Below are 13,941 nucleotides of genomic sequence, written 5' to 3'. Positions count from 1 at the left end.
CCATATGGGGCAAGAGGGACAATCGCTCGTACGGCCGTATTTTTTACAATTTTGATTTTTTCCAGTATGAGGATTTGTTGCTAGCAATGCAATTAGCTGATTCTACTACCACATAACCGCCAAAACGACTTAAACGCCACGGGGCATAAGGTTTAATGAAGGTTTTTTCAAAACCTTCGTTTTCTTATAATATTTGGAAAGTATAAAATAAGGCTTAGGGTTCGTTTTAAGGCTCATTTTATCAAAATGCTATTTTTCCTAGATCAGTAGTGTCCCTACCAATGATTTGCACCTATTAGAAAGTATAATTTAACTTTTGGTTATTTTTGTTGAGAGCTTTTAAAAAATCTTGTTCAGGTGGGGCAAGTGTACCATATGGACTTTAAGTATGGAAAAAAATACGAATTGTACATAAAAGTACTTACAAACTGATTAACAATTGTTAAAAAAAATTGTCCATACAAAATATAGTGATGTTATGAAAATTTACTATTTATAATCTAGGTTATAATTTTTTTTCGTAGAAACGATCAAATTTTTAGTCAAATATTATTATTTAATCTAAACATGAAAGAAACGTTCCAAAACATTCTAATCTGATGTAATTAAGTGATAACAGTTCAATTGTTAGCAAATTAACATGTTTTTTCATGCATTGTTCCTCTTGCCCCAACGGGTTGTTCGTCTTGCCCCACTAGTTGAGTAGAACGTACAGAAAATCAAAAATTTTAAAATCATTTTTTTGCATTTTGCAACTTTTTTTATCAAAGTCGTAGCTAAGACCTAGAATAAGATGATTATAATAAAATCCGACAGATTTTTTACTTTTTTAATGGGTTATAACGAGCATTTCCTTAGCTTGTTACACTTGCCCCACTTTCCCCTACCTGCGAACCATCAGCAGCGTCTTAAATTAATATTTAATGCAAGCAAACATGATACGTTTAGCGGCGTACAGTTCCGGAAGTGGGCTTCTGAGTGTGTTTGCTGCACTAGGGAGTGTGTGTGTGTGTGTTGTTCCATAAATTATTCAAAGTTGATATCGCCAGATAGTTGGTTCAAGAGAAGCAAAGGCAGCCGCAACCAGCCAAGTGCGCGCGCCGGGAAGGAACGACTTTAGTGCAGAAATGTTGACGGCATGCTGTTTCCTTCTTCTCCTTTCAGCACTCTAATGGGCTCCAGAGAGGAGTTTTCTGCTTCATATTATGACTACGTGGCACGAGACTGTCTGACGACGTGAGTGGTTTTGCGCTCATAGACTAGTGGGAAAATCTTTTCCTTTCACGCGTGGCACTGTTGTAATCACGTATAAATTAGCTTTGAGAATTTTCTGTCTTTCGATGATAATCAACAAGCATTTTTTTTAGATCAATATTCTGACACGAATTTTGAAATTTAGCAATTCATTTCTACTCCTGAATTTGCAACACAAACATCACGTTAGCTTCATTAGTTCGGCAATTTTTTCCATCGACATCTCGTAGAACCCACCGCAGCTGAACGCCATCCCGGCCTGGGCTCGCATCATCATCACCATCATGGTGCTTCGGATGCTGCGATACTCGCGCGCAAATCGGACCGACTTGGTCAACTTGTGGGGCCACGGCAGGTTGTAGATTCGTTCTCCGACTTTGGAGCACTGAAGGAATAAGGGGTTGGAGTTAGACAGGTTTTCGAAACATTTTGTAGAAGCTGTTTACCAGATCGTCCACCTTTGACATGTTGTAGCAAACGATGCCAAAATCGATGTTTAAATACACGGTCATGAGGATTCCGCATGGACCATATGTGCTAAAGTATCCATTCTGCACGGAACAGATGATGAAAGCGTTGACCATTAGTAACAAGTAATAGGACAGTAGTAAAACTGGTTTCAACATTTTTCTCAGGTTGATCAAATTTGTCAGAATTGTGGCATGAGCTTTGACATGAGTGTTCAGTTCCATTTTGTAATGCTTCCAAAACAAGACTTCAGTGTCAACGGATTCTGATTGAGATCGTGCTTTTTCGACTGCAGTTTCAGCATTTTCTATAATTTTATCACATGAATAAGTGAGAATTTTAAGCTCAGCTATGAATCCAAACAGAATTGAGTTGATGATCACTGTTGGGAGCTGGTGCCACCCTGCAACAATCAAATGTTGCATCTGATATACGTATTGGACAATTTCCTGTAGCAGTGGATAGGACGCCATCGTTTCAGAGTCAATGTTGACCACACGCCATTTGTACACTCCAGTCACCACCATAGAAGTCCACATAAAGATCCCAACGGCAACGGTCCAAGAACGGCCCAATTAGTTTTCCGATACGCTGCGCAACGAATTCGATGAGCTTCGGGACCATTTTTGAGATACGAACGAGCGTTGAAAAATTTTCGGATTGCGGTCAATTCTTGGTAGGAAAATCTCAGCAAAACAACTTGGATGTAATTGTAAAACATCAAGTATGTGACGGTGTGAACGAGAAATATGTACTCATAATCATCTTCCGCGACGAAGGTCCAAATAAATTTTCCAGTCATGTGGGTAAATCTGGCCAGTATGACTAGGCGGAGTAAGAACCACACTAACAGACCTCTGTTTGTTTTAATCTTTGCGTGGAAACCTATTTTGGATAGAAAATAAAAATTACCTCAAATCTAAACCACAAATTTGTTCCATTTTCTTAACCGTCGCGAAACAATCTCCATCCAGAGGCAATTTGAATGATTTTTTTAATTTAGCAATTTTTGAAAAGAACCACCTTTTGGCGTATTGAACGGCACTGAAACTGGTTTGCGTCATTTTGATTGAACGCGTTGTCACCGAATGTAAAATATTTGGTCCCCCATACGTTTGCAAGCTTTTGATTACCACGGAAGTTATGTTTTTTCCGTCTCTTTGTCTTCAAAAATAAATCTAAATTACTGGGTAAGAAAAATGTAACGCTTGAAGATAGATGAATACTTGAGACCACTTAATTATTCAAGATAAAACTTTGCTGTTTCAGTATGGTATGTTGTACGTAGGATGACGATTGTCATTGTTTTGAAATATCCAGATATCGAGTTTCTAATTTTAGAATATTTATGTAGGAACTCTGCACAGGAAATGACTTCTCAACTCAAAGTTCGAAAAACAATCTTAAGTCACCTGTTTATACCTTAAATTTCAAGCGAATTCATGAAACATATTCCCACTCTTATCAAAATTTTGAAACGGTACATTGCATGGACTATAAACAAAATGTCATTGGTTTAAGCTATTTCAAATCCCTAAATTATTATTATTATCCCAACCCTCAATAATGATTACCCACTAGACCATATTCTTCCCAGCTCTACTCTCGATGCAACCTTGCTGCTTGGCTTTGAAATATTCCGGGTAAAATTTCCAACCGGAAATTGCGGCCTAATTTGTGGCCTGTCCGGGCCGGTCTTCCACAAAATCTGAGCTTAGACGAAACAATTAAAATAATTTCATTTCCTCGAACGGACTCTTCTACCGGGATTTCGGGGGCAAGAACGTGCTCTTCTCTTGCTGTTGTTGCTGACCATAAAAAGCAAAACAGATGTGGTCACTTCTCCGGCTGGTTTAGGAGGGGTTCTGGCCCGAACAAAAGTCCGACTAGACTGGACTAGAAAAGAGTGATAAGGGACCGTTGTTCTTTCTTCGCCGGGGTTTGGTCACCGTGTGTGACAGCATGGTTTGTGTACTGTGAGTGTTGTGGCAGGGAAAACACAACTTTGTCCTCTGGACTCGTCGTCACTTTCTCCATTTTTGTTGGCACGGCAGCGGGGTGGATTCGATGTTGGGGATTATGTTGGCTTCGAAGAAGGTACACTCACACACACTCTTTCCAGGAGAGAGGCAAAACAAACTTTCCCGGCACCTTCCGGTTGAACGGGTGGATGAGGATGTTGCCGGAGGAGTTCATACCGGTTCTTGTTCACTCTCGAGTGTGGTGTGACGATACATCGAAAGGGATAAAGATGTTGACTGGAGAATCGGGTCGTTTGCTGTATCGTTAGCCACCGGCAGCAATGTTTCTTTAACATACTTTTTTAAAGATAAGAAGTTGTCCTTATGAGGGATACAAGTTGCTCCAAACTCGGTCAGCAGTGTCACGATATATGATGCCCCAGCGTCGAAGACAAAGTAGAAATTTAAATCAATTTTCGCAATGCAGTGACCGCGTTTGGTCGTCATAACTCTCGGAAACTTTTCTAGGTCATCCAGAACGAACCGGGCAGGCCCTCCCGTCCGTTCACTAATGAATGAACTAACTTTCTAGCATTGAGGCATCGGTTTCCGGAGGGAGGGTCGGACGGGGTCATTGTTTATGCAGCACAGCCGAAGCATCTTCCTGTCGTCCGTTTTGGTCGTGCTCCATTCCAATATAAACTACATTAATTCATGATGTTGTTTTCCGGCCAAACTTTGACCACATTTCCCTTCTTTCTCTCTCTTTTCGCACAGATAATGTTGTTGTTGTAATGGATCTGAAGGCTGGCAAACATCTCGTGGCACCAGCGATAAACAATATCAGTTGCTCGGAGGACCGTTTCGCCAAAGTCAGCTTCCTCGGCCAGCTGCACCCGTTTGATGTGCTGCAGGCCCTGTTCATCGTGTTCCTGACCTTTCTGGTGATTAGCGCGAACCTGATGGTGATCCTGATCATCAACAGCCGGCGGTACGCGGCCTACATCCATCCCCAGCCCCGGTACCTGCTGACCTCGCTGGCCCTCAACGATCTCGCCATCGGTGTGCTGATCATCCCCTTTGGGGCGCTACCTGCCTTACTACACTGCTGGCCTTACGGTGAAATTTTTTGCCAAATTCAGGTGAGGCACCAAAACTTTTTCTCGAGAATTATGGTAAACTCAATTTCATTCCCAACAGGCTTTACTACGTGGAGCTTTATCACAACAAAGTGCTGTTATTCTAGTTTGTATGGCGGTCGATCGGTATCTGTGCGTGCTGCACCCGCGAATCTACCACGAGCGGTCCAGTAAAAAAGTAAGTGAACATGAAATTTTAATTTTCTACAACTGATGATGGTGATTCTTGCTTGGTTTGGTGGAAAACGAGTGTTTTAAATTTCAATTTTTCCCCCCAAATGACCAAAATGACCAAAATGACCAAAACACCAAAATGACCAAAATAATTAAAATGTCAAAAACGAACAAAATGACCAAAATGTCCAAAATGTCCAAAATGACCAAAATGACCAAAATGACCAAAATGACCAAAATGACCAAAATGACCAAAATGACCAAAATGACCAAAATGACCAAAATGACCAAAATGACCAAAATGACTAAAATGACCAAAATGACAAAAAAAAAAAACAAAATGACCAAAATTACCAAAATTACCAAAATTACCAAAATTACCAAAATTATCAAAATTACCAAAATTACCAAAATTATCAAAATTACCAAAATTACCAAAATTACCAAAATTACCAAAATTACCAGTAGCGTGCCCAGCTCATTAAGGAAGGTGGGGCAATTATAATTAAATTTCGTCGTTTATGGACGCTCCCTGACTAAAATTAGAACAAATTTCTTAGGATGGTGGGGCAGTTGCCCCATTAGGGTGTAATATGGTTGTATGGAAAAAAATAAAGTTGTCCAAATTTAGCGAGCAAAACCATTTTTCAGTTCCTTTTGGGGTCCTAAACAACTCCCCAAAGTTTGGGAACGATTGGTTTAGTCCTCACTTTGCGCAAAGCGATTCAATTTTCCATATAAATTTGTATGGGAAAAACCATTTTTTTGGATTTTGATATTTATAAAATCCACGTATCACGCTGTACTAAAACCGGATTCATATTCGGATGCTCTGGAAGGTGCTCTACAACTTTCCCGAAGAGAGTATGGTGCTAAATTGCTCCTATAAAAAGATACAGCGTGTTCAAAACTCGTCTAAAACGTGTTTTTTGCTCGAAAATCACGTTTTAGACGAGTTTTGAGGACGCTGTATCTTCTTTCAGGGACAAGCTAGCACCATACTCTCCTCGGGAAAGTTGTAGAGAACATTCCAGAGCATCCGAATATGTAGCATCCGGTTTTAGTACAGCATGAAACGTGGATTTTATAAATATCAAAACTCAAAAAAAAAAAATGGGTTTTCCATACAAATTTATATGGCAAATTGAATCGCTTTGCGCAAAGTGAGGACTAAACCAATCGTTCCCAAACTTTGGTAGGTTGTTTAGGACCCCAAAAGGAACTGAAAAATTGCTGTGCTGGAAAATCGATTTTGATATTACACCCTATTGCCCCATGTTGCCCCAACCTGTGCACGCTAGTGAAAATTACCAAAATTACCAAAATTACCAAAATTACCAAAATTACCAAAATTACCAAAATTACCAAAATTACTAAAATTACCAAAATTACCAAAATGACCAAAATTACCAAATGACCAAAATTACCAAAATTACCAATATGTCAAAAATGACCAAAATGATCAAAATGACCAAAATCATAAAACACAAAATTGTGAAATTGTACAATATGTATGCCTCTAAAATCTTAAAGTTAACAAAATTAGATGTTATGTTCTGACGTGACCGATGACAACCAATGGTATTTACTCAATGTAAGAATTGGTTAATATTAGCCGATTAGGTTCAAGTTTCTCTTTTGCATCATGTGACCAATTGCTTTAATACTAAAGAAGGATACTATCAATGAAATATTACACAGATTTTGTAGCACTTCCAATCGGAATGTCAAAAAAAAATAGCAATGAATCATATCTTTTTACTATTCCGCCCGGTGAACAAAAAATAATAAGTCTTACTTCCATAAATTATGCTGTCCACTTCTGAGCCAAAACCATCTTCAAGATCCCAACCAACTCGCTAATTCATTCTTCAAGCACCCTTAAGAAAGCCCTGTTTTGTGTGCGCGACCGCTGCCTCGGACAGATAATTTGTCTCATAATTCACGTAATTCGATATCTCCAACACATATCTCTACGCTCCTCTAGAGCCGGCCCTAAAGAACAAGTGTCTCCAGAGCCATAACGAGGCTGCTGCTGGTCGTGTAAGTGCGCGTTGCTCTCTTCAACCGGGTCGTAAGAATCACACCCAGAATAAATCTTCTCGAAAGATTTCCGTTCCGATCGGGGCCTGTAACTTGGCCGGTCCAGCATTAAAACCCAAGACCACATTATCACTTCAACTTAATTAAACCATAAATCGTCCATAACCCAGTGCAGTAAAACTGGGCCTGCTCGGCTTGGCAGTGTGGCATAGATTCCGATCGGGACTTTCCTAGCAGTAGTCTACTCGCAAGTCTTCCCAAAGACAAAGTACTGAAGAGCATACCAATTTTCCTTTTTACATGCATGACTGCAAGCAACGGTTTTCCTCTTTGCTGGTGTTTGAACTACTTTCCACCAATGTATTCTCTGTGTCCCGGGATTCGTGTAGCCCTCTTAGCCAAGAAGTAACGCACCCAAGCTCGTTCCTGTTGTACCAAATCCCTCCACCGACTGCTGGGGCTTTGGGGCGAATCAATGCCCAGGCAACATCCGGAAACAATAATTTTATTGTTTTCATGGGATCCCACTTTGCCGGGGACCGGCCGTTGAAAGTCACACTCGACACGGTCCATTCATGATTTTGACTATGCCCAAAATCTCCAACTTTGCGGAGGTGTAGAGTAGACGAAAATGGAATAAAAATCTTCTCCTAAATACCCGCCGGAATGAGGCGAACGTGCTCGGAAACGGTAATGCCCGAATTGGTGAAAGAGTTGCTCGGATGAAGGCCGGCCCGGCCAGGAACCGGCACGCGGAGACGAAATCCGGACAAGGCCACCCGGGGTTTTGCGTCGTGTGTCGTACGTGAGCATGATCTGGATCAAAAGCTTTGGCCTGTTACGACGAGACTAAATTGGGTGCAGTTTTGTTCATGTGTTCATGAGAGGGAGAGTGGGAATAGAAGTTGTCAAAAAAAAAAGCTTTTGGAAATAGTTGTACACATCCGGCAGAGGCTTTAAAAATGCCATGTTGTAGAGTTTGTAAAACGAAAAGTGTTATAGTTCTCCGGGGTGATGGCGATGATTGAGGGAATTGACTAGTAACACATGAAACTAAAGCTTTTCATAAATCATGAGAATATCTTGTCAGTCTAGAAAGATAATTTGCCCTAAATTACATAACCAAAATTGAGATTACATGTCAGCTTATAGCTGATTTGAAAATGTTTTGCCTTCCTCAACGTTTTTTTTTTTTCATAAATTCAAGGGACATATTTTTTGTGCCAACTTGAGACTTTTTAAATCTAGTTGATTTTGTTTTCAATTGACTCAGATTTCGGACTTCTATTGCCATGATTGTTTACTCAAAGTATAAATCATGACAATATTTTTACAAAAAAAATCTATCCAAGTTGTTCAGAATAGTACTCTATTCATCTTGATTCATTGTGGTGACGGTTTTTTTGTCCTTTGTTAAAATATGGTAGTCATATTTATTTTATAACTGGAACCAGGACTTCAATGATTGCATTATAAAATTATACAAATGTTGATACATATTTGTATATGAATTAATTACAGAGCGGTATTTTTTTTTCTTGAATATGATGGATGGTTTTACCACAGACAAACAGACGTGACTCTCCATACAATTTTTTTTGAAATCCATCGTCCTTAATCAAACCACTAAATCACGACTCACCAGGCAGCGAGCTGATGCCGAAGCGCAGCCCAAACATACCAATACAAACCCATTACTGTCATGTGTCATGTCAGTGTATGCGTGAGACAATCAAGCCTTAACGATTGTAAACATCAACAGCTGACCGAAATAATTTTGTTGTTGCTGATCGTCAATACCCGATGCAAAAAATAAAAATCAACGTCGATGGCCGAAGATTATGGTGGATCAGTTCCGTTTCCAATGGCAGAACCTCATGCACCAGCACCAGCAACGACGCACTACAACCGCAACGACAGAGATCAAACCACTGGTCCTCCCCGTTGCTTCCAAGTTCTGTCGAAGATTCCTCCTCCTCCAAAAGCTCGAACACCTGGCACCATCATCAACAAGATACCCCAGGTCACGAAAACATCAGTAGTGGCCGCCGAAATAGAAAAATCCAATTCAAATCTACCGGAATTGATCCCCACGATGGGCGTTTGGAAACATCCGCGGGGAACGTGTCCACGGCGCAGTTAAGTTGCGCCAAACAACAAAAGCAAAAAGTGGCGAAGGTTCCAAAAAATGCTGCCATTAAATTTATATCGAAACAGAACCACAGAAACTGAACTGTGGAGATTGAGTGGCAGCAATCTGAGCAGCAGTCCACGAAGGATAAGCAGGTTGCTCCGAAGGAGATAACTTCACCACAGGATCTGGGTTCCTCCGCAGTAGCGGGCGCCTCAGCCGCAGCCTTGACATCGGAAGGCAGTTAACAAGCCTACCGGGTTAATATTGGGGCAAGAGGCTTTGGCCAAGGCTGCCCCAACCTTTTCCTGTAAAGCCTGGATTGTGATCCACCTTTAGATTTCCTGAATCCCATATTTTTTTGTGTTCTCATTTGCTGCCTCGCACGTGCTCACGCTAAACTTAAAAACAAAAACACGCATCACACACACTGAGAAAAGACGGGTGAGCTGTCACGACAGCAGCGCCATCAGCGCCGGGTGAGTGGATGCCGAAACAAAATTGCATTTGAAATAACCGTTTTTGAAGGACGATGGTTCGGCAGTCGAGTGTCCCGTCTGTTTGTCTGTGGTTTTACCCTAATTTAAAATGTACATGCATAGATCGTAAACATATCCAAAAAATTGAAAAAAAAAACATTAAAAAAGAACTCTTGAGTATCTAGCAAATTTGCACAGTTTGATATTTTTTGTGTCAATATTTCTCCTAATCTCAACAAAGTCATTGTTTTTATTTTCATAATCGCAATATTTGATCAGGCGACGTACCATTGATTTTTTAAAGATCATTTTGGATCTTTTTGTTGAGCAACGTAAATTTCAAAGATATTCAGGTATTGAAAAATAATCTCGAAAGGCTTAAAAGCAACCATAATCAAAACAAAAACTTTCACTACAATGGAGTTATGATAACTTGAATGATGTCTAAAAATTTCAAAAATAAATATAAATAATCTAAGTTTTTTTTTAACATTTTTCAATATTTAAGCAAAAAATTGTGTTATTGAAATCCACTCTGTTTTATCAATTAAAAAATTAAAATCATTCAAAATAAAATAAACAATTAATTTTATATTCATTATACAGTCAGATAAAAAATTGTTTATGTCCGTTTTATTCAAATTAATGAAAAATTTCAATTATCCTTATAAAAACGAAATTTTAAATATGAAATTTATAAATTTTATTTCTTAATTGAACTAAGGCCGTAGCAAATATTTTTCAAAGTTTATGTCGCAATTTTCTTCAAAATCTTGAAAAAAATGTGATTTTGTTGTAATAAAGGCGGATAATTTTAAATACTTTAAATACTTAGTCAAATTAATTTAAACTATTGATTTTGCTTGTAAATTGCTGTTATAAAACAATGCAAAAGGTTTGGAAACATGTTAAATGCTGTCAGTAGCTGAAACAGTGGTGAAAGTGAAAAAACGAGTTTTTATAGGGAATTTTGAAAATTTGACGATTTTATTTAACTAAAATGGCTGTATCTTGGCACTGAAGTGACGAAAACTAATTGTTAAAAAAGCAAAATTGTTCAGAAAATTGATGACAAGATGATTGTATTGGTTTTAGTGGCATTTTTTTTAAGATGGATTTTTGATAGACATTTGTAGGAATTTCAGGGAAAAAAATTGTTCTACCTTCAACATGTTGCTAATGAATAATGACAACTTCCTGGACCAAGATGAATACAGAACATTATTGGTAGGAGTCCTAACTGTGTTTAATAGTTTAATATGGGGCAATTCGAACACATTTTTCAAGGTTTTCGAACATAATGTGTTATATTTTATGAAAACAGACCATTTTTCAGTAAATCGCAAATCGCGAGTCCTAAACGATTTTGGGAATTTTTCGTTGTATGAAAACATTATTCTTGAGGCAAAAACCTATCGAAATCCAGGTGAGCCCGAAGGTTTCCGACATATCGCCTTTTACTGGACAGGTTTATAATGCATTTTAAATAGTTTTTTCATTCAAATGTTGAATCCGTGGCCTGCAATTTAAATTTATTTTTTTCTGCCCCCCTCCTCCCCCCTCAACTTTGGCCAGAGTCGAGGGACATAAACTTCAAAAAATATTAACAACGGCCTAAGATTATATGATTTTTTTCTGTTTATTTTGAATCCAATTTAAAACATCAAAATTAAATAAATTGAAATTCAAATTTTTTAAACCTTAAAAAAGTTTATAAATGAAACAAGTAGCTAACAGATAAACTATTTTAAATTAAAAAAAAAGTTTTTTTATATACGCAATAGTTTTAAAATGCTTTATATCTTTTTGTATTTTTAGGCAGGTATCAACGTTGATTTTGATAGTTAAAAAGAGCAAAAAGTGGATAAAATCATAAAATTTAAAAATAAGTACCAACCTTCCACAGAAATGAGTTTGTCAAATCCTTGGTTCATAATAAGACCTTTTTTTCGTATGGATATTTTGATAGTAATTCCATACTAATGCGAAAATAACCAATAAATATTCAATTGAATATCCTGACCAAACATCCTCTGCGAAGAAAGTGTCACCTGCAGGTGAGAATCGTAAATTCCCTCAGATAACTCCATTGTCGGACAATCGGAACACTTCCGTTGCGGGTTCGTGCTTCCAAATCATCCTCCCCACGCCGTAGGCTATGATTGGCCGCATTTTCTATTGGTTTTTCCACGAGCAAGAAAGCCAACAGAAAAGAAAAAGGGGAGAAAACCGATTCGGTATAAAATAGAATTATTTACTGCCCCAAATCCTATTTCATCCCCTCGGTAATCTCTTTATCGAAATTGATGATGAAACAATAATATCGCCTTTCGGGCATCTTTTTTCCTTCATTTTGCTCCTTTCTTTGTCTTTGGCCTTTTTTTTTAACAACGAGAAAAGATCCGTCGCGTGGTGTCTCTTGGCATGCCAGGGTAGTCAATATCGGCGTGCCAGTGATTTCCGATGAAACATTATCGGGGTGAAATTAGATCACTTACCATCATTTCGATACACCACACACAAATGGGCTCTTAACTGGGTTGTCGTCGAAGGGCTATTTGTGGCGGGCGCTTGAGGCGTTTGGGGACTCTTCTGTCGAACCGTTTTATGGGATGCTTGCGTACAATATTATTATTGCTTATACGGGCTGATTTTACGACTGCTGATGGTGTTCAGAACATTCCGAAAGGCAGTGGCAAACATGCCATCACCACGCGGTAGTCAACTTTAGTTTGAGGAAAAAGTGTCACAAATTAGTTAGAAAAATGTTGAAAATTAATAAAAAATATTATTTATAAAGTTATTCTATTTAAATAAGTGGAGACTTAATTTTTTTTACCAATGACACATATTATTGGTTGTCATCCCCTACCAAATTTGTCAGATTAACTCGAGCTCAGATTGATGGGTTCGTATTGTAAAGTATCGGACTTTTTATGGTTGTCTTGTCATCTTGGTGTTGATAGACCCACCACCTACTTCAACTGGACGAGTCAACCGACATTGCATCCAAGCTTCTGGAAAATTCCAAGGAATTGTCTTGTTGTTTGAATAAGTTTACAAGTTTCTTCACATTTTACGAGCCCCCACCTTAACTTTTCCCACTTTATCGCTCGCCCAGCGAGCTTCCCTTGTCTCGTTTGCCTTCGGGGTTAATTTCATATTTAATCTTTATCACATAATCAAACAATCAATTTCGAGGCGTTCGATTTTTACGATCAAACACCAAACTGCCATCGGGGTATTATCTTGGACTTGTTTCTTTGAGGCTGAGACTAGAACTCTGAGGAGGGAGGAAAAAACTTTTTTCGCGACTCCCTCCACCCGAGGAGACCAAACAACGACCACAGAAAAGAAGCATTAAAATTTGATTTATTACCAATTTATCCGCGCACTGCGCGCTGGTATCACAATTTTTTTACTTCTTTTCTTTTTGTCTGCTGGTGAGTTTGTTTAGCGCTGTGAAGAGCAAGATAAATATTTGCCTGTGGCCAGGAGGTTTTCCATCAAACGACAGGCCTCCCCCTTAAGAGTGAGCCACTTTAACCTTGTTAGCGGAGAGACGGACTTGATGGTGCGTCTGATACAGGTCTGAGATGTTTCGCTGGAACGGAGATATTGTTTGAAATTGGTGTGCCTGGGCTCAGAAAGTATGAAATTTGATAGGTCGATTTTATTAGGATTTGGTTACCGCTTCTTCAAGTGAATGTTGAAAAATTGTGTTTTTTTTTTTGTGTTGAAATAAATAATTATTTTAAACTCTAATATTATTACTTGCCATGAAGCAGGTGGTCCGTTTTGCAAAAAGTTTCACGTATCGCTTTGAACATTGAGGGTTCATTTTGCATTACAAAAAAACCAGGGGTGTTAAGTTTTGCACATTGTATGAAAATTGAAAAAAAATTCCGAGCGTTGAATTTTCAATCAAAGTAGGCATCTTTAAAGATCAAAACACAGTCTTTGCTAAAGTGTTTACCGGAATCGGTGCAGTTTTGATGATTTTGTAGAACAAAGTGAAGTTTTTTGTTATTTTCGGCAGAAACTTACTGTTTTTATTTATAAAATTGTCATTTCGTACTATTAAATCAAAAATTTCATCTAAATCGGTGCAGGTGTGACCTCCAAAGACTACAAAATGTTCAGAAAAATCCGTAAACTTGTTGCAAATCGGATTACGTCATTTATGGGGTTACATACATGTAGAAAATTCCAAAATTTCATATTACAGAAAATTCACTAAATTCATTAAAAAGACTATTTTCAATCACTCCTGAAAGTTTCATGAAGATATT

At 38.4% G+C, this 13,941-nt stretch overlaps 1 protein-coding gene and 1 pseudogene across 1 annotated transcript in view; one reads left to right on the top strand and one right to left on the bottom strand.

Annotated features, from left to right (window-relative positions):
* The window catches only part of LOC120425838 (trace amine-associated receptor 1), a 79,463-nt gene that overhangs the window by 26,036 nt on the left and 39,486 nt on the right, over positions 1-13,941 (top strand). The window contains exons 2-3 of the mRNA XM_039590459.2: positions 4,461-4,825; positions 4,884-5,000. Of these exons, the coding sequence (XP_039446393.1) occupies positions 4,478-4,825; positions 4,884-5,000 (465 nt within the window). The 5' untranslated portion in view covers positions 4,461-4,477. The remainder of the gene's footprint in view (positions 1-4,460; positions 4,826-4,883; positions 5,001-13,941) is intronic.
* LOC120425841 (uncharacterized) lies at positions 1,034-2,539 on the bottom strand (annotated as a pseudogene).

Source organism: Culex pipiens, chromosome 2 (assembly GCF_016801865.2).
Source record: "Culex pipiens pallens isolate TS chromosome 2, TS_CPP_V2, whole genome shotgun sequence".
Classification (NCBI taxonomy): Eukaryota; Metazoa; Arthropoda; class Insecta; order Diptera; family Culicidae; genus Culex; species Culex pipiens.
Note: the sequence above shows the minus strand (reverse complement) of the source record. Positions and strands in the feature narration are given on the sequence as shown.